This window comes from Budorcas taxicolor, chromosome 5 (assembly GCF_023091745.1).
Source record: "Budorcas taxicolor isolate Tak-1 chromosome 5, Takin1.1, whole genome shotgun sequence".
In the NCBI taxonomy this organism is placed as follows: Eukaryota; Metazoa; Chordata; class Mammalia; order Artiodactyla; family Bovidae; genus Budorcas; species Budorcas taxicolor.
The window spans coordinates 114,669,286-114,690,142 of record NC_068914.1 but is presented as its reverse complement, the minus strand read 5'-3'; the positions used below and the strand labels follow the sequence as shown (position 1 = coordinate 114,690,142).

The 20,857-nt window shown below is 45.6% G+C and overlaps 1 protein-coding gene across 1 annotated transcript in view; it reads right to left on the bottom strand.

Moving 5' to 3' along the window:
• Positions 1–20,857, bottom strand: part of ABTB3 (ankyrin repeat and BTB domain containing 3) — a 319,847-nt gene that overhangs the window by 69,668 nt on the left and 229,322 nt on the right. The window contains exon 4 of the mRNA XM_052640471.1: positions 4,766–4,918. Within this exon, the coding sequence (XP_052496431.1) occupies positions 4,766–4,918 (153 nt within the window). The remainder of the gene's footprint in view (positions 1–4,765; positions 4,919–20,857) is intronic.

Below are 20,857 nucleotides of genomic sequence, written 5' to 3'. Positions count from 1 at the left end.
TCATGGGGTAGCAGGGAGTCAGCCATGGCTTGGTGACTGAACAATGAACAACAAATTAACCTCAAAGTGTGCCCAAGAGACCTAGGAAGTGCTAGGAGGGGCGGACCAAGCAGTGGCAAAATTTGTTAAATTCATATGTGACCTCTTAGTGAAGTTCCCCATCCCACGAAGCAGTCGTCACCCTCATCTTTATAGTGGATGAACCTGGTCCTGTGAGATGGGCAGAGTGACCTGCCCAAGGTGACCTGTTAGAAAGCAGCAGATCCAGACGAGAGCATCTAGCGTGGGGATTGGCCTTAGGAGCTTGAAAAATGTAACAGAAGAGCAAAGGGAAGAACACAATGTGTGACCTTAGACAAGCTCTGTAACCACAACTAGCCTCACCGTCCCTATTTTGTAATGTCCTAGTCTGGTACTCTTAGCATCTTACCATCCCCAAACTCACCCCTTCTGGACAGCTCAAAGTCTGGTTTGGATTTAAGAAACACTTGCAAAAAATATGAGCCATTTCCTGGAGGGAGCTCATGGTTCCCACAACCTCCAACTGCTGTTGGTCAGTGTCATTTATCAGCTAAGAAAGGATTTGAGAACACCCTTTCCTACCATTATTTTAACACAGCCTCACTCTAGAGCAGAACTGCCTCTTACAAATGCGGGGAAAACAGCAGCATTTACTGTTCGTGTTTCTGAAATGTTTCAAGACCAATTATTAATAGGAAAATGTACAAAGCCTAATAAAATGCTGCCGGGAGGTATTATTTATTTGTTCTTTCCTTTATTCTTACTTCCCTCCCATTTCCCAAAGGACAGGAAAAAGGAAAGAAAGATGATCTGATAGTTTAATTAAGGAAGAATAAATGGGTCACCCTTGTCCGTTTACAACCTGCAGCCGCATTAAATGGTGTTCCTCTGGTATAAACTCGATTGCCATGGTGAGGCTTTACTGTAGCAGAATAAAGACAAAAGGAGACCTCCCATAGGACTGACCAAGGTCACTGTGAAAATCAATGCAGCACTAGCGTCAGACCTGGGAATCCTTGACTCCGCTTGCTCTGTCCCGGCTGATGTCCAGGCTGCCTCCCACCAGGAAACGTTGGTCGGCTAGTAGGTAATTATATGTTCTAATAGTCACTGACACTCCAGCTGCCAACACCACGTCCTAAGTTCCCGCGTGGGTTAGAATACCAAACTACCCACACTGTTTCTAAGACTGATTACTTATAGCAGTATGTTAAGCTCCAAATGATTCAGAACTAGGAGCCTGCCTAGCAGCTTCGAAGATGGACGTCTGGGACAGCAGAGAGACAAATCAACTTGCAAAGTCCTTCATCTTACATCTCATCTGCCTTACAGTAGCTGTGTGATTTAGGACAAGTCCCATGACTGCAACTAGCCTCAGTGTTCCTATCTGTAAAATGGGACAATAAAGTCTGCCTTGTGGAATTTGTTTGGGATGGCACACTGTGAAGACAGTGCAAGGCAGGTGTCCAGTACCTATCGTTGGCTCTCTAAATGAACAAAACTTCTTTGACCCAATCTCTTGAAAACTGGAGACAATAATTCCTACTTCACATCACACTAAATGTGACTGGAAAATATATGTATAGATGTATCTATATATTGCCCAGACTGAAAAATAGATACTCAAAAAACAAAAACAAAAACAACTGGCTGATCATATCATTTAGCCTACATTTATTATCTCTACTTATCTTACATTTATTATTTAGGAAAAATCTAAACTAAGTACTATATTTTAGTTTTCTTTTTGAAAATGATTTCCAAATGTGAGGAAAATTTAGCTGGAACAACCAATTAGCATATTTCCTAGACAGAAATCATCATCCTGTGTACAAATGAGTCAAGAACTGAGAGGTAAATGCCTAAAAATAGCTTAGAGATGCAGGTGAACTGGCTTCCTTTGTTTCCCTGCTCACTGTGTGCATCGTGGCCTGGCAGGTGATCACACTCACGTCCTGAATGGCAGGGCTGATGCGTCAGACTGAACAAACCCTGAAATTGAAATCCTTGGTGCAACTGTCAGAACAGCACACACCTGGTCACTAGACTGTGCAGTGAAAGCTCTGTGCTGGGGGAGGGGCCTACAGATGACAGTGGTCCTCTGAGTTCATGTTCAGTCTATGGATTTAGGAAAGGAAAAGAAGCATCTGGAAGGTGATCAGCATCCTCCAAGCAGGCTGACTCCAGATCCAGGGCAGGGGCCAGAAAAGTTGGTTATATCTCTGGGCGTCTGGGTTTGATGTTCGACTTCTAACTCCGTCACTTAACATCTGTGTGTTGTTAGAAGAGTTACCTAATCTTTTTGGGCCTTGATATCTTTCTCTGTAAAACAGGGAAGCACTATTTTCCCAGTTAACAAGAGTGTTTGTTTTGAGGTTCACATGAGAAAGTCTTAAGATAAAGCAATACTTAGATATGAACCTCCATTATTACTACAGCAATAGTAGAGACTTTTGCTCCTGCTGCTGCTCCGACTCTGTGCAACCCCATAGATGGCAGCCCACCAGGCTCCCCCGTCCCTGGGATTCTCCAGGCAAGAACACTGGAGTGGGTTGCCATTTCCTTCTCCAATGCATTAAAGTGAAAAGTGAAAGTGAAAGGGAAGTTGCTCAGTCATGTCCGACTCTTCTCGACCCCATGGACTGCAGCACACCAGGCTCCTCTGTCCATGGGATTTTCCAGGCAAGAGTACTACAGTGGGGTGCCATCGCCTTCTCCAAGAGACTTATAATGCTCACTAAAAACGACCGTGTCATGAGTACTTACTTCCTTTTAGGCACTGTCAGTGTGGTCCTTTATGTTTGTGATCCTGCTTTGTGCTTGCACCAATATCTGAAGGGGCTGCTATTATTATGTCCATGTTACAGGTGGGGAAATGAAGGTCCAGAGAGGTTAACAAGCTTGCCCAAGGTTGCACAGCTAATTAGTCACGTTGGTGGAATGTGGACTCAGGCAACCAGACTCAGGAGCCCAGGTGTCTACCCTTTAGGGTGTGAGGTTTCCTGAGAGCATGACAAACAAGAAGTACTTTATCAGCAAAGTTAAGGAAGTATCCTACTTTCCCTGCCAACCAGCGGCCTCAGGTTTGCTTCAAGGAGGAGAGCTGGAATCTCAAGGTCATCCCTGCCCAGAGCTGGGGACTGTGCGCAGCGGCAGCAGGAGTGAGCCTGCAGGTAGGGGGGTGCCACACCCACGAACAGAAGGCAGGAGAGTCTTGTGGGCACAGGATGGACTTCGGAGCAAGAGTCACGAGGATCGCCTCCTTGACATCTACACTATAAGCTGTCCCAACAACAACTCCCCAGTCTGTAAAATGGGAAGTTTACACTACCCTCAGGAGGCTGCTTCAGGGATCAGAGTAATGAATGCAAATCTCCTGTTGCAATTAATATCCACCACACAGCGGATGCTCAGTAAATGGCTGCTCCTGTGTCTCTCTCCCTGAGACCTGTGGTTATCCCAGGTGACAAAATGTAAGGGATGGTGGCACCGATAGATTCTCTCTAGACAGAAACCTCCTGAGGAGAGTACAAATCAGGGGTTAGAACTATGGGGTCTGGGGGTATGGGCTGCCTGAATTCACATTCTGGCTCCACCACTTACAAATCTTGTAACCTTAGGCATGTTACTTAATCTATCTGTGCCTCAGTCTCCTTGTCTGTAAAGTGGGCACAATAATAATACCCACTTCATTCATTATTAATTAGTCTGTGGAAAGAAGTTATGACGGTGCTCATTTTGTGGCAAGCTTTCAGTAAATGCTTGCTGACTTCCATCAGGGCCCTGCATGTCCCTGGGTGGTGGGGCATTTATGAGCCTTCAGTGGGCTATGCTGTTTTCTGCAAACCCTCCCCTTCTTTGCAGACTTCCAATCAGACCTTGGAAGGGTGGAAATCTCTGAAGCCTGGACACATGACAGGCTACACTCACCTGGTGGGCAATGGGGATTTGAAAATGGTGTCCATGACACCTAGACAACAGGCCTGGGAGTTGGGAAAGCACACACACTCGTGCACACACACCTATGTCTGAGTTTCTGTATTGTCTGCATTTACAGCCAGGTTTTAACTCAACTGAGTGGTTTCAATTTTTTCACTTTGGATAAAAGTGAGTCTCTCCCCACCCCTGCATGGGGTCCCTGAGTGGTCCATGAATAATTCCCGCCTTGATGCAGTAGAGACCTGGATGCAGGGGTGAGAAATGGAGGGAGAGCCAGTTCATTCCACGCAAGTGAAAAAGCACAGGCGCTCTCAGACCCAACCAGAAATTCTACTCTGCAGGGTTTAGTTGGAAAACTATAGGGAGACAATAATTTACTTCTAGTAGAGAGAGGGAGAGAGGGAAGACGAGGGAGGGAGGGGGAGAGGGAAGGAGAGGAGAGGGAAGGAAGAGAGGGAGAGAGAACGGAATAGAAAGAATATGCCTAGAATCAAGATCAAGGCACACGGATATCTTGTATTCGAAGAATCAGGAGCATTCCCACATAGCCTTGCTCCCAGTCCTCCTGCGTCCCTGCAACTCGAGGGACCTGCTTATTGTCAAGCCTGCGTCTCCTCCTAAACCAGAGGAGCCTCGATCTTCGTGACAGCGAGGCTGCCCGCGCACACCGCCCAGGGCGCAAACCAGCCCGAAGCCCCGGCGCTGTGCGGCCGCGCTCCCTGCACCGGGGACGGGGGCTGGGTGTGAGAGGAAGGGCGCCCTCCCAGAGTCCCGCCGCCCCGGGATCTCCCGCCTGCCGCCCTACCTGAGCTGGCGCGGCTCGCAGTCCACGCCGGGCAGCAGCAGCCGGGCGGCCTGGCGGACGTCGTCGCTGTCCATGGAGAAGCTGCGGCGGTGGCCGGCGTGCGCCACGGCCACCCGGATCCACTCCATCAGCGGCGGCAGCACGAGGAAGGGCCTGCGGCGGGGGAGGGACCGAGACGCGTGAGGGCGGCAGTAGCAGGGGCTCCCCGCTCAGCCCCACCCCCTGCTCATCGCCGACTTCCCCACCACCCGCCTCCCCCTTTTCCCTGGAGACACTGTTTCTCAATTCAAAGTGAGAGAACCTTTGGAGACATCCGGACCGCACTGGTGACCTCGGGGCAGGCTCTCTGGAGTCTTTGGGCCTCAGTTTCCTCATCTGCCAATGGGGGACAATGTGACTGAAAGGATACGACGTGACTCTTCTGTGAGTGTAATCTCCCTCGGCGATCAAGTGAACATTAAGGAGATGACTCACTTAAAGCACCAAGCACAGGGTCAGGTGCTTAGTAGAGAATCCAATCCACTCCTGGGGTTATTAGGACTTGGAGCTCCCCACGGTGAGCCCAGTCTTAAAGTGCCCCCCAACACTCCCTTCCCACCGCTAGCTGCTTCCTGTCATCCTTCCGAAGTTCTCCCAGGCCTCAGCTCTGCTCAAGCACCAGCCTGCTGGCAGACTTCAGCATCTGGGAAGAAGCAGTCTTCTGGGAGAACCTGGAGGGGCAGCCCAGAGCTGCCAGCGACGTGCGGGGGAGGAGGGGGCGGTGCTCTGGGGCCTTAGCCACACCCCCGAGCTGTGGGAAGTCTCGGCTCCCCACTAGCGAAAGGGGTCACAGCAGGGGTCCAACTCGCTGCAAGAATTAACCAAGATCTTGCTTCTAGCTGAACTTTCTAGGTGTAATACATTTGTGCTATCTTCCTGTTCCTGAACGTGATTATTATAAATTCCATCTTCGCATTAGGACTGAGGACAGGGAGCTTTTGCAAAATCCTGATACCCGAGTCCTATCCCAGGGACTCTAATTTAATTTATCTAGGATGAGGCTGGATATTGAGAGCTTTTAAAACCTCCCCCAGGTGAACACACCACGCCTCAGAATTCTCTGGAGAGTTTCTTAAAATGCAAATTGCTGGGCTCCACCCCCAGAGTGTCCGATTCAGGACATCAGGGGAGGTGGCCAAGAGTTTGCATTTCTAATAAGTCCTGGGTCTATGCTGAGGCTGATGCTTCTGGTTAGAGGTGCGTGCGTGTTCAGTCTTGTCCGACTCTTTGAGACCCTAGGGGCTGTAGCTCGCCAGGGTCCTCTGTCCATGGAATTTCTCAGGCAAGAATACTGGAGTGGGTTGCCATTGCCTACTTCAGGGGATCTTCCTCAGCCAGGGACAGAACTCCCATTTCCTGTGTCTCCTGCATTGGTAGGCCGATTCTTTACCACTTTGCCATCCGGGGAGCCCTACAGGGGCACACTCAAAGAGCTTCGGCTCTCAAGTATGGTATAGGGCCTGGGGATCACCTGGTTTTTTGTGTGTATGTGTCAATACAGATTTCCTGGTCTTATCTCCAGTAATGCTGATTGCACAGGGCTCATGAATATAATTTTAATAAGCAGCCCCTATGATATTGATTTAGGTAGACCAGGGGCCACACTTTGAGAAATGCATAGTGCAGGTAAAAAAGGTTTCCTATTCATGCGTTATGGCTACAACTGGGTTGAGGCATGTGGGGCATGTGGGTGTAAAATTTAGGAAGGCCAGATCATGTCAACATGTTCCAGCAGCTTTCTTGGCTCACCCTAGCCCTGGAGCTGCTGTTCAATCCAGCATGGCTGCCATGGGTGGGAGAAGAAAGTGGTAAGTAAAGGGTTTATTTACCCAAGGCAGCAGCCCCCTCACTGTATGCAGGTGTCTCCCCATTTTGGTGGCAGGTTCCAGTTTTTCTAGAATGCTTTCTGGTTATCCAATGTTAAGACTTAACAGCTGTTACATTCATCTCAGTTAATCCCATTCATGATCTCAGCTAACTGCTTAGGATAACCTACAAGCTAGTTATGATTATGCCTATTTTCTAAATCAGGAGAATAAAGTGTACTGAGGTTAAATAACATGCCCTGGCTCACAAGGTTGGCAAATATGAGAGCTGGGAATCAGACCCAAGACATTTGACTTCACAGCCCATGTGCAGTAACCCCATGTGGTACTTGTCCAACTTCCCAGCATGCACCTGTTACCCCAAGGGGGCCCATCTGGTCATGGACCTTTGATGGCAGGTCATTTTCATTCCTGCTCACTCAGCTCCATTCTCTCTCTATAATATAAGGTTTCCAATCCTTTGAAAATCCACACCCTTCCTAACCTTCCAACCACAATTCAAATCTCACCTCTCCCTAAACATTTCTCCTGGGGACTCCTCCCAACACGGACCCTTCCCACGGTGGCCCCCACCCCAGTGGCCTGACCTACCAGCCTTGCAGATGCCACACAAGAATGTGAACTCCATGAGACAGGGACCTGGGACTGCTGGATTCACCGACCCAGCTCCATCCCAGTCCTGGGACAGTGCCTGGCAGGCTGTGAGGACTTAATAAATAACGTGTTCATGAAACGGACTAAGGTTCATCAATTCCCCACTGGGTGAAACAGATAAAATCGAGTTTCTGAACCTGTGGACCTGTGGGGCAGGTTCCCAGGGAGTTTCTGCCTGGATCAGCCTGCTGCTTAGGCTGTCGTCCTCATTCTCTCATTCTCTCCATCACCTAAACCAAATCAGGCACTCAATAAACACACACTGACTTGAAATGGAATTGGATTCTACAGTCTCAGGTGAGCAGAACTTATTTTTGTCACCATGACTCCACCGCTGCTGGATCCAAACCGGGATGCCCCTCTGAGCTGTTTTCGCAGAGGCAGCACCCCCAGCCCCTGGCCTGCCTTTCCTTTGTGTGGTCCCAGCCCCTCAAGCACAGCCCACAGCTCCCAACCCCTCAGGGTCCTCTGGAACACTGCCCTTCAGCAGATGTCTTTCATGTTAGATGCAGAGGCCTGGGGCACACAGTCAACTCCTGATGAATACAGAAGAGGAGAAAAAGAGGCTCTACTGCACCTTCAAAATAACACTTTTTCCAAGACAGGCGGTGAGCATTCGAATGAGAAACCTTGAACCCCAGATTCCACCGCCTCTGGAATTTTCTATGGACTTGTTCTCCCCTTTCAACATTGCCTTCTGTTCGTCACTCTGACCTCAATAGTTTATAAGCTCATGAATTCTTTGCCAGCAACTCATTTAAAAATCTTCTTATCTTGTCTACTCAGAGGGAAAGAAAAATAGTATTATTTGTGAAGTTTCTTTTGGAGGGGGTTGGAGATGGGAAAGAATGCCAGGGTCTTGAGTTAAGGAGAGGGTGGAGAATGCTAACAGGGAAAAAGACTCCATTCTCCTGATAGGTTTTTTAAGAGAACACTTTGTTGGTGAAGTTGTCCGTAGTGACTAAAACCTAGAGGAGGCCCAAGGAACTCATGGTTTAGTGAAGCAGATTCAACCTAAGAATCAAAGCCCAGTGTGGGAGGTGGGTAGGGAGGGGTGTGGTAGATGGATGGGTAGGGTGTGGGGGGTGGGAGGGTAGCAAGGAGTGTGTAAAAATTGCCAAGGCTCTGATTTCACCCCCAGAGTTTTGGCTCAATAGGTCTTGGGTGGGGCCTGGGCATCTGCATTTTAAATAAAATCCCCTGGGAATTCAGGAGCAACCCAGATCTAATAACCTCTGACTAGGTGGCCTGAGGTGAATAGAGGGGTGGGGGAACACAATCAATTCAAACAGGGCAGTGCCATTAAAATTGTCATTATGGCCTTAAAATACTGAAAACAAAGTTACCTACCATATGATCCAGTGAGCCCACTCCTGGGCATAAATAATGACAAAATGCCAATTCAAAAAATACATACATCCCAATGTTCACAGCAGCCCTACTTGCAACAGTTAAGAAACGAAAGCGACCTAAATGTCTGTTGACAGATACATAGATAAAGAAGATGGTGATGGAATATTACTAAGCCATGAAAAAGAGTGAAATATTGTCATTTGCCGCAATATAGATAGACCTAGAGATTATCATACTAAGTGAAGCAAGTCAGATAGAGGAAGACAAATATTAATATGCTATTCTTTATATGTGGAGCCTAAACAATTATACGAATGAACTTGTTTACAAAACGGAAACAGATTCACAGTTGTAGAAAGCAAACTTATGGTTACCAAAGGGGAAAGGCAGGGAGGGATAAATTGGGGGTTTAGGGTTAAAATGGTCTTTCCAGGTGAAGCTAGTGGTAACGAACCTGCCTGCCAATGCAGGAGGCATAAGAGATGGGAGTTTGATCCCTGGGTCATGAAGCTTGCCTGGAAGAGGGCATGGCACCCACTCCAGTATTCTTGCCTGGAGAATCCTGTGAACAGAGGGGCCTGGCAGGCTACAATTACACCCTACTATATACAAAACAGATAGCCAACAAGGTCCTACTGTATGGCAGAGGGAACTATACTCAATATGTTGTTGTAGACTATAGTGTGCCTAGAACTGGCACAACACTGTAAATCAACTATATTTCAATAAAACTAAAAAAGTAAACCCTAAAAATCCTTTAGGTTGCACTCATATTGCAAGTATGCCTCCGGGGCTGGAGACAGAGTGGAGAGCAAGACACATCTATGTTCCCATAGAGCTAATGGTCTAACAGGAAGACAGACATATAAGAAACCTGTAAACCAACCAAGTAATAAAGCAATTGCAAACTGTGATTGGTTCCAGGTTGCTGGGATAGAGAATAAATAGGCTGAGGTGGGGTGGTGGGAAGGCCTCTCTGAAGAGGAGACAAAACCTCAAATATGTGAAGGAACTAACCCTATGTGAATGCGTAGAGAGATGGGTATTTCAGAGAGCAGTAACAGACTGCACAAAGGCCCTGAGGCAGAAAAGACTGTTAGAGCTCAACCAAGGGACCTTCACGTGAATCATGCCCTATTTGGCCCTCCAGGACAGATGCAGTGGCCAGGACACATGTGAGGAAGAATCACTGTGGTTGGCTGGATAGTGGCCCTCAAAGATATCAGGTCATATTCCTACAACCTACGAATACTGATAGCACAAGTAAGTCTGAAGATATGGTCCAGTTAGGGAATTTGAGAAGATTAGCCTGGATATCTGGGTAGGTCCTAAATACAATCGCACGGGTCCTTAGAAGAGGGAAATAGGGAGATTCAGTACAGGTGATACTGAAGCAAGAGGCTCTGCTTGGGTTGAGATGAAAGGAACCACAAGCCAAGGAATACAAGGAGTGAAGCTTTAGAAGCAGGAAAAGGTGAGGAAATGGTCTTCTCTCAGAGACTCCAGAAGATAGCAGACCTGCTGACAATTTGGTTTTGGCCAGTGAAATTGATTTTGGACTACTGACCTCTAGAACTGTACGAGAATGCGTATGTGTTGTTTTAACCCACCAGGTTTGTGGTAATTTGTCCCAGCAGCCCCAGGAGACTAAACCAGGGTATTGACAGGGTAACTGCAGGTGAGTTTGGAGAACAGAGGGTGGAGAATGTGAACCAAATATTAAAGCTGGGAGTGAGGGCATCCAGAGGGCTCTGGAATCATCTCAGAGGTCTGAGCTGCCTTGTTCCTGAGGTCAGAGCAGTTCTTGTTGATATGGGCTGAATTATATCAACCCCAAATTCATGCATCAAAGCCCTATGTGCCAGAACCTCAAAACGTAACAGTATTAGAATCAGGCCATTGGAGTGGGCCCTAATTCAGCGTGACTTATAAGTGTCCTTATAAAGATGAGGAGACTGGGACATGTGGAGAGACACAAAGGGGCAATTATGTGAAAGAAGCAGTGAGAGGGCAGCTGCCTATAAGCCAAGGAGAGAGGTCTTGGAAAAAACCACACCTGCTGACAAGCCTTTAGCACTGTAAAAAGATAAATTTCTTCTGTTCAAGCCGCCCAGTTTGGGTTAATTTGTTACAGAAGCCCCAGCAGATGAATATGCCTGTGGTTTGACTTAAATTTTGCTCAGCCCTCAATATTTCATTCTGTGGTAGAGGAACTTCCATTGGAAGCTGATTCTTTAGAGAGCTGCTGGTTTTCGTTCATTTCCTAGTGACAACGGAAGATGAGTTCAAAGCCATTTGAAGGCTGTACCGTGCAGAGGTCAGAAGTTTGGGCTTTGGAGACAGGCTGAGTGAGAGCTGGATTCCAGCTCCACCTTCAAACTGTGTGACCTTGAACAAAGTATAGCTGTCCCTTGGTATCCACGGGGAATTGGTTTCAGGAACCTCATCGGTACCAAAGTTCTCAAGTCCTTTATATAGAACGGGGTAGAACAGTGGGTACTCTGTACCACAGACTCTGCGTCTGCAGATTCAACCAACTGTGGATGTGCCCCCTACAGATGGAGGACTCACTGTATTCCAAAGGTCACGCCTTGGTCCTCTCACTGGGAGAGTGGGGATAATAACAATACCTACTTCAAGGGGTGTGGTTGGCCTAATAATGTCGCCCCACCGAATGTCCACATCCTAATCCCCAGAACCTGCCAAGGCTATTTGATAAAACAGAGTCTGCACATGAGATTAAGTTAAGGATTTTGAGCGGGGAAGACTAGCCTCAACTACCCAGGTGGGCCCGAAATGAAATCACAAGGGAACTTAGAAGAGGGAGGTGAGACAGTCAAAGGTGAGACTTCCCTGGTGGTTCAGTGGCTAAGACTCTGCACTCCCAATGCAGGGTCTTGGGACTGATCCCTGGTCAGAGAACCAGATCTCACACGTCACAGCTAAGAGTTTGAATGCTGAAGCTAAAAGATCCCATGTGCTGCAACTAATACCCGGAACAGTCCGGGAAAAAAAAAAAAAAAAAGGTCAAAGGAGGGAGTAGATGTGACTGACGACAGAAGCAAAAAGCTGGACTAATACAGGAAAGGGACCAGCAGTTAAGGAACACAGGTGGCCTCTAGATGCTGGAAAAAGCAAGGAAACGGATTTTCCCCTGGAGACTCCAGGAGGAGACAGCGTCGCCGACACTTTAAATTTAGTGAAACAGATTTTGTATTTGTGACCCCTAGACTGTAAGATAATCAATCTGTGTTGTTTTGAACCTCCACGTTTATACCAGTTTTGTTATTGTTGTTGTTGTTGTTGTTGTTTTTACAGCAGCCACGGGAAACTAGCACAGAGGGTTATTGTAAGAACTGCATGGGATGATGTGCATTTAACCCGGTGCCTGGTACCAAGAAAGTGCTCATAAGCAGTAGCTGTCATAATCGTCATCATCAGCAGCATTGTTTTTAGCGTCACTCAGCCTTCTCCCTGCTGGATGGATGAAAAGGCCTTGCTACACAGAGCAATGCTCCTGTATTTTTTCAAATTGAAGCAAATCTCTGCAGTTTCTGTGCCTTTCTTTATAAATCATGTGGCCCTGACTTTTCCTGTTTGGTATTTGTTGAGTCTTTCTTAGGCTGGAGAAGAATTTAGATGTTTGACTGTGGTTTGGGAGGCTCATAACTTCAGGGACACAGGGAGTGAAGGACAAGCAGCACAACTGATACTAGACAATATCCAGGGCTGGTTTCTATAGTAATATTCACTGTGATCTCACCGTAGTGGTGAGACCAAAGATACGAAGATGATGGCAGAGGTCAGAGGTGGCCACCGCTGGTTGCTCTAGTGACAGCCCTACTATGCAAAGTGTGGTGGGTTTGCCCAAGGGGGTGGTTCCTGCAGACAGCCTAGAGAGGGAGGAGCCAAGGGTGTGGGCTACAGCAGAGCTTCTTGAATATTAATGTGCATATGAATATCTAGGATCTTTTGTAAATGAAGATTCTGATTCAGTAGGTCTGGGGTAGGGTCCAAGAGTCTGCATATCTACCAAACTCTGGCAGTGATTCAGCCACCAATCCATGGACCACACTTATATAACCAGGCCCTAGTGAGTATTATCGGAGAAGGCAATGGCACTCGACTCCAGTACTCTCGCCTGGAGAATCCCATGGATGGAGGAGCCTGGTAGGCTACAGTCCATGGGGTCGCTAAGAGTCGGACATGACTGAGTGACTTCCCTTTCACTTTTCACTTTCATGCATTGGAGAAGGAAATGGCAACTCACTCCAGTGTTCTTGCCTGGAGAATCCCAGGGACGGGGGAGCCTGGTGGGCTGCTGTCTATGGGGTTGCACAGAGTCGGACACGACTGACGCGACTTAGCAGCAACAGCAGCAGTGAGTATTATGACTCAAGCCAGAAATCAGAAATGGTGAATTGTGTTATCATGCTTAAGGGGGAGAAGGTGAGGCCAGGAGGGTGAGTGCTGTAAAAGCGGTGAGAGGCCCAGGAGACAACACAACAGAAGGAGCTTGTTTGTACCTGGATCTCCTGATTAAAGCTGGGGTGGTGGTGGTATGCTATACTGGATTGGCTAAGCCTGGGTCACAAGCCTGCACCGAGCTATAGGGGAGGTTGGGAGAGCAAGTTTCAGCTTTTATCAGGGACATGGGTTCTACCTCCCACCAGGATTCTCCTTCAGTTTCCCAACAATCTTATAAAATATAATCTTTCAGTCTTGGGGAGTTTACTCTGAACCAAGCACCCATCTTATTGTCTGATAGGTATTTTATATTTATGACTGTGTTTAGCATCATCTTGAGAAAGTAAATGCTCAAAAAGTACACTTGGCAATGGTTATATCTAAATAGACATTACTCCAAAGATACCTAAATAGACATTTCTCCAAAGAAGACACACAGATGGCCAAAAAAGCACATGAAAATATGCTCAGCATCATTGATTATCAGAGAAATGCAAATCAAAACTACAGTGAAGAATCAACTCAGTGGTCAGAATGGCCATCATCAAAAAAATCTACCAACAGTAAATGCTACAGAGTGTATGGAGAAAAGGGGACCTTCCTACACTGTTCGTGAGAATGTTAAACTGGTACAGCCACTATGGAGAATAGTACGGAGGTTCCTAAAAATCTAAAAATGGAACCACTATATGATCCAGAAATCCCACTCCTGGGCATATATTCAGAGAAACCATAAATCAAAAAGATACCCCAGTGTTCATACACACACACACACACACACACTCACACACACATATATAATGGAATATTACTCAGCCATAAAAAAATGACATAATGCCTTTTGCAGCAATATGGATAGACCTAGAGATTATCATACTGGTCAGATAGAGAAAGACAAATATCATATGATACTGTTGACCTGTGAAATCTAAAAAAATGAAACAAATGCACTTATTCACAAAACAGGAATAGACTCACAGACATAGAAAACAACCTTATGTTTACCAAAGGAGAAATGTGGGGCGTAGGAATAAATCAGGAGCACGGGATTAACATATGCAGTACTATATATAGGATAGGTAACTAACAAGGACCTATTGTACAGCACAGGGCACTCTACTCAATATCCTGATAACCTATATGAGAAAAGAATCTGAAAAAGAATGAATACATATGTATAATTGAGTATCATCACTGAAATTAACACAACATTGTAAATCAACTGTACTCCAATAAAACTTAAAAATATATACATACTTTGTGGTGGTTACTTTCATGTGTCAACTTGGCTGGGTCACAGCTACCCAGACGTATGGTCAAACACATATTACCAGATATGTAGTCTGGATGTTGCTGGATATTGAAAGTATTTTTTAGATGAGATTAACAATTAAATCAGGGGACTTTGAGTAAAGCAATTTATCTTCCACAGGGTAAAAGACATTTGTTCTTAAGACAGCATATTAAAAAACAGAGACACCACTTTAACCTCAAAGGTCCTTATTGTCAAAGCTATGGTTTTTTTAGTGGTCCTGTACAGATGTGAGAGTTGGACCATACAGAAGGCTGAGCACTAAAGAATTGATGCTTTCAAACTGTTGTGCTATAGAAGACTCTTAAGAGTCCCTTGGACTGCAAGGAGATCAAACCAGTCAATCCTAAAGGAAATCAACTCTCGAATCTTCATTGGAAGTATTGATGTTCGAGCTGAAGCTCCAATCCTTTGGCCACTTCATGTGAAGAGCCAACTCATTTGAAAAGACCCTGATGCTGGGAAAGACTGAGGGCAAGAGAAGAAGGGGTCCACAGAAGATGAGATGCTTGGATGGCATCATCAACTCAATGAACATGAGTTTGAGCAAACTCTGGGGGATAGTGAAGGACAGGGAAGTCTGGTGTGCTGCAGTCCATGGGGTCGCAAAAAGTCGGACATAGCTTACCGACTAAACAATAACAACAAGATGGGTAGGCCTCATCAATCAGTTAGAGGCCTGAAGAGAAAGAAAGACCGATCTCTTCCGAAGAACAGGGACTCTGCCAGCTCACTGCCTTCAGATCCGAGCTGTAGCACTGACTCTTCCCTGATGGATCATACACACAGCCTACTGGTTCTGTTTCTCTGGAGAACTCTGCCTAACATACGCCTGCAATGGGTGCCAGGGACTTAATTGTCTGCAGAGAGGCAGCCTCCTCTTTCTACATGGATCCCGCCCCCTTCAGCCTCATGCACAACTGGCAGGGGCAGGGAGGAGGCTGAGGGCTGGCTCACAGAGGATCACTTCCTAGCATCCCAAGTGTGCCCACAGCTCTTGGGAAATGAGACAAAGGAATCATGGGTAGGGTAAGGCCAATGCTTTCAGGGAAGAGCAAGCCGTTCGGTACCAAAGCACAAGTCCTTTGCTCTGTGAAAGTCCATATAATTATATAAATGCCCTGAAATGGGGCAAGTGCCAAGGGGCACTGGTGAGGAGGTGATTTCTGCTAATAATGCCAGCAGGTACATGTGAGTGTTCACCCGATCTTCTTTGTCTTTGCCGTCACTCATTCTGAAGAAGGTGATTTAGAGGGCTGGGGGGTCATGAATGCAGTACTGAGGTTCAAGAGGGTTCAGGCAGAGCAAAAATGGTACACAAATTATAATAATCTCCTTATCTCCTGGCTGCCAAAAACAGCTGCACCTCCTCTAGTCTTCATCTTCCCTCCCACCCTGGAGAGGAGGGACTCCTCCAGTCCTACCCACCCCCCACTTCCCTGGGCACGTGACTCCATCACTTCTCTCCCCACAGTCCCACAGCTCAACCTCCACCTCCTCTCTGGACTTTCTCATCAGCATTTAAGCGCTCAACACGTCTCTAACAATTTGAACCGGAGAGCAGAAATGCTGGCGAGTGCAAAATTCACAGTTCCCCTGAATTTCAATCTATGTCCTCGGTCTAGTTTTCCGTCTATGGCAGAGGGAGCTCAAAATCATCTGGGAACTGAATGAAATGCATATTCCTGTGTTTCCTGTGGCTGCTGTAACAAACCACCACAAACTTGGTGGCTTGAAACAACATAAATTAAGGGCCCATTTTCTGCTAAGCATGGTTCTGAGCATGAAAGGAAGCAGAGAGGTTATATAAGTTGCCTAAGGGCACACAGTTATAAGCAGCAGTACAGGCAGACAGACCTGGAGTTGAGGCCAGTAACTATGCATTCTATCGTTTGCAGGCAGCGGCTACAGTATACACAGGCTGGAGCTGACAAGGAGGGGAGAGAGAGGTGGAGTGAGGTGGACGGGTAGGAGGCAACCCTGGAGAGAGACAAGGGAAGAACCACCCAGGGCCTTGTAACTTCTGGACTAAAACTGTAAACTTCTAATACTTGAATTGCAGTTGAAAAACACAAAATCAGAGAAACATTTGAAAAGAAATATAAAAAATGCGTTGACAAAAATATTCACTCTGAGAATGCAAAACAATGGGTTCACCATAACTGTTTGTTTAGAAAGAGAGCAGGGAGTTTTTTATATTCTGGCTGAGATTGCTGGCTCTCATTTTATATGAGTCTTCTTTTTGCTTTGTAATAAGACCCCCCAATCTTCACATGGGCTCATGACCACCAAGCTTACATTTTTTTAGCCTCCCTTTCAGCTAGGAGACTGGTTCTTACAAAGATATAAGCAGAAGTTTCTTGTGATACTTTTAGGAAAGTTCCTAAATAGAAGAAGCCCAACTGTCTCCGGTCTTTTCCCATTCTGCTGGCAAGAATGTAGACAGAATGGCTGGTGCTTAAGCAGCCAAACTGAACTATGTGGTAGAAGCCACGTGGCACAGCACAAGGACAGAAGAAGGATGATTGGTTAAGTGGCCATACCTGCCCTGGATTCTTAATTCCAGACTTGGTTTATATGAGAAATAAATGTCTATCTTGTTTAAACACCCGCTATTTGAATTTTCTGTCACTGACAGCCAAATCTAATTCTAAGTGACACTTCTATCAATTCCCATAACATGTGCATTAAATCTCTATTTTTTCCTTAATTTTTGTCACCATGGATTTGAGTTTCTTTCTGTTTAGCAAAAAAAGATAAACATTTTTTCATAGTTATCTTCTAGAGACTATGAATTTTAACCTTGAGATTGTATTAACATTTGTTCCTAGAAACTACATTTACTAAAGTATTTGTTACAGTGAATTGTTTATTCATTTAAAAGTGTAAACTATGTCATAGGAAGTTGATTTTGTTCATTAGCCTCAGGAAATTTTACTGACAGTGGCTTTGAGCTCGTCACAATTAACCCACGAAAATCACAATACATATACTCTTGGAGACAGAAACGTATCTCAAAGACTTCATCCTTGCAAAAGTTCTCTTATAAGGAATTTTAGCTATTTTCCCTCAACGTTATTGAGTTACAGTTGACACACACCAGAGTGTAAGTGCGGAGTGTGCAGGATGACACTTTGATGCACATATATTGTGATCACCGTGGTAGGGTTAGTTAACACCTCCCTCACCTCACATAATTACCATTCTGTCTTTGTGGTGAGAACTTTTAAAATCTACTCACTTAGCAACTTTCAAGTGCATAATAAAATTTTATTAACTACAGTCACCATGCAATATATTATTAGATCCTCAGAATGTATTCCTCTTGTGACTGGAGGTTTGGATCCTTTGGCCAACACCTCCTCAATTCCCCTACCTCTTGCCACTGGCAGCCACCCCTCTACTCTCTCTTTCTCTGAGTTCAGGTTTTTCAGATTCCACCTATAAGTGACATCATACAGTATTTGTCTTTGTCTGACTTATTTCACTTAGCATAATGTCCTCAAGGTCCATCCACGCTGTCACTTATGTCAGGATTTTCTTTTTATTTTCTCTTAGCTGAATAATATCCCATTAACAGATCACTTTTTAAAACACCACATATAATTTTTTTTTTAAATACAACATAAGAGGAGCTAAAGGTGAGGCTGGGCATCGTCTGGAGGTTCCCCTATGTGTCCTTGGTGTCCTTGCCACTGGGCTGCAGCTTTGAGAAAATGATATTCCAGCTCTCTTGTGATAAACCGCTTGAACTCACATTACCCTGCACTTGGCAGTCTGACAGGATGGATTAAATTCATACTCCAGCCCTGATCAATCAAAACCCTACTCATCAAATCACAGACTGAAGACAGCTGATTCCCCAGGCCTCCATGGAATGACTCATGCCTTGAGTTAGGAACATGTTTTAAAGCAGGCTCTGTCACTAACTGACCACATGACTTGTGTGTCCTTGGGGCTTTGTGGGCCTCGAGTGTACTCACAGTAGAGTTAAGGGACCAGAGAACTAGCGTAACAGTATAATATTTTGAAATAAATAAATCAATAACATACTGCCACAAGGAAGTTGGGGGGACAAAAGCCACGAAGGCAGCTTCCAACAGAACTTTTTGCTATGATGGAAGTGCTCTGAATCTGTGCTGTCCAACACAATGGCCGCAAGCTGCTGTGGCTACTGAACACTTGAAATGTGGCTAGTGCAACTGAGTAGCTAAACTCTAATTTTATTCAATTTTAATTGATTTAACTTTGGGTGGTTTAGTCAGTAAGTCGAGTTCAACTCTTGCAACCCTATGGACTTTCAGCCTGCCAGGCTTATCTGTTCATGGAATTTTCCAGGCAAGAATACTGGAGTGGGTTGCCATTTCCTTCTCCAGGGGATCTTCCTGACCCAGGGATTAAACTCAGGTCTCCTGCATTGCAGGTGGATTCTTTACCAACTGAACCACCACCCACTAGTCACAAGTGGTTAGCACCCACCTTACTGGATGGTGCAGTTCTAAGGAATATTCTTCAGTTCAGTATAATTCCAGACAGGAATCCTGGTGAATGGGGAGGTGGAAAAAGGGCTACAGCAGATATTAAGCAACCTAATTTTGGACTCAGTTTTTCTTCCCGTTATCATGGTCTACGACATCAGCATCATTATTAGGATTGTATAGCATCTACTGGAGTGTTTACAATGGGCCAGACTCTGTGCAAAAAGCTTAAATGTATATTATTTCATTGACTTACAGTAACAACCTTGGAAGGTAATTATGATTATCATCCCTATTTACAGATGAGCAAACTGAGGCTTTGCTTCGCAAGACTCAGTAACCTATAGGATACCACACGTATTGGCACAGAGCTGGGATTTGCTCCCACGTCTGCCAGAGTCCAAAGTCCTCCTATTTGGCCATTCTTATATGGCTCCTCCAAAGGCCAGTGTGGCAATGACTGAGTCACTGAACACTGGGGCATCTCGGCTCATCATCTGTGGAGGAAGAGACTGGGCTACATGCAGTCTATGATTCACTCACATAAGAAAGGGTCGTGATTCCTATACTCTACCCCCTACCCAGGGGGCCACTTTTATAGAAATGCTATTGTTTACAGATGGACCGTGTGCCTCCAAAAGTACCTGACTGCTCTGAGCACAGATCAATAATTTCCCTCAGTGGAACCCTGGACTTGGTTACAGATTGTTTTTAAGAGCTTCTCCGTATTGTTGGGCTTCCCCTGTGGCTCAGCTGGTAAAGAATCCATTTATAAAGTAGGAGACCTGGGTTCAATCCCTGGGTTGGGAAGATCCCCTGAAGAAGGGAAAGGCTACCCACTCCAGTATTCTGGCCTGGAGAATTCCATGGACTGTATAGTCCATGGGGTCACAAAGCGTTAGACATGACTGAGCAACTTTCACTAAACACTTCTGGTGATTCAGATCACCAGAAAGACCTGAGTATCAGCCTGGACTGAACTTGCTAAAGTCAGAAAAGATTCTTTTTAAATTAAATGATGAGACCTTTATAATGCATGTTTCTCTTTTTGCCTTGGAGACCAGGAAACTCAAAGCTAAATTTTGTTCTCAATTTTAATAATAAACCTTGGGGGAGATTTTTCTGGTACAGTGGTCTTCCTTAGTGTTAATAACATGAGGTTTTGGGGTTTTTTTTGGTATTGTATCCTTGTTTTGTGGTTCTGATAGGGACAAAGTAAAAGGACAAAGTAGCTGATTAATAGTTAACCCCAGTAAGGGATTAATTTAGCGAGTAAGTAAAGGAAAATATATGGGAGACCTCTGCAAGTTAATGATCACTCAAGAAAGCAGGTTTGCTTACCTGCAAAACCAAGCAGGCTTGCTTAGCAACAAAACCCATGTAGCAGAAGCATGAAACACAGCCCCAAACAATGAAACAATGGTGGAATGAGACCCACATCTTGACCAGTGATGTCAGTAATTTAATGGTTCCTAGGACATACTCCTTTGCATACACTAAAAAAAAAGTAAGGACATTATACTGAAACCGAGATGATTTACCATATTTTAGCGTATGTTGCCATCTTTTTGCTCGTTTCCATTGTACCATGACAGTCCCAGTTTGACCATATAGGAACAAGAAAACTGTCCCGCTCTACATGGAGGAGGAGCTGATGCTGGAAGTTTGACAGCTACTAAAAATGAGGAAGAAGGTGGTCTTCTGCCCCTCCCCACTCTCCCTTTGCTTATAAAACTGTAGTCCATGAGTTCTCACTGTGGCACTCCCAGGTCTGCCCGCTTCTCTCTCTCAGAAGCATCCTATACTAATAAACTCTTTCCTTACCTGTACGCTGTCTCTCGCTGAATTCTTTCTGAGCCAAGATAGAAGAATCCACGTTTTATCAAGGCCAGAGACATGTCCTGCGATTTCAGTTCTATCTAACTCATATTGTGAGTCTAGCTCAAGTCTTTTTCAGAGTTAG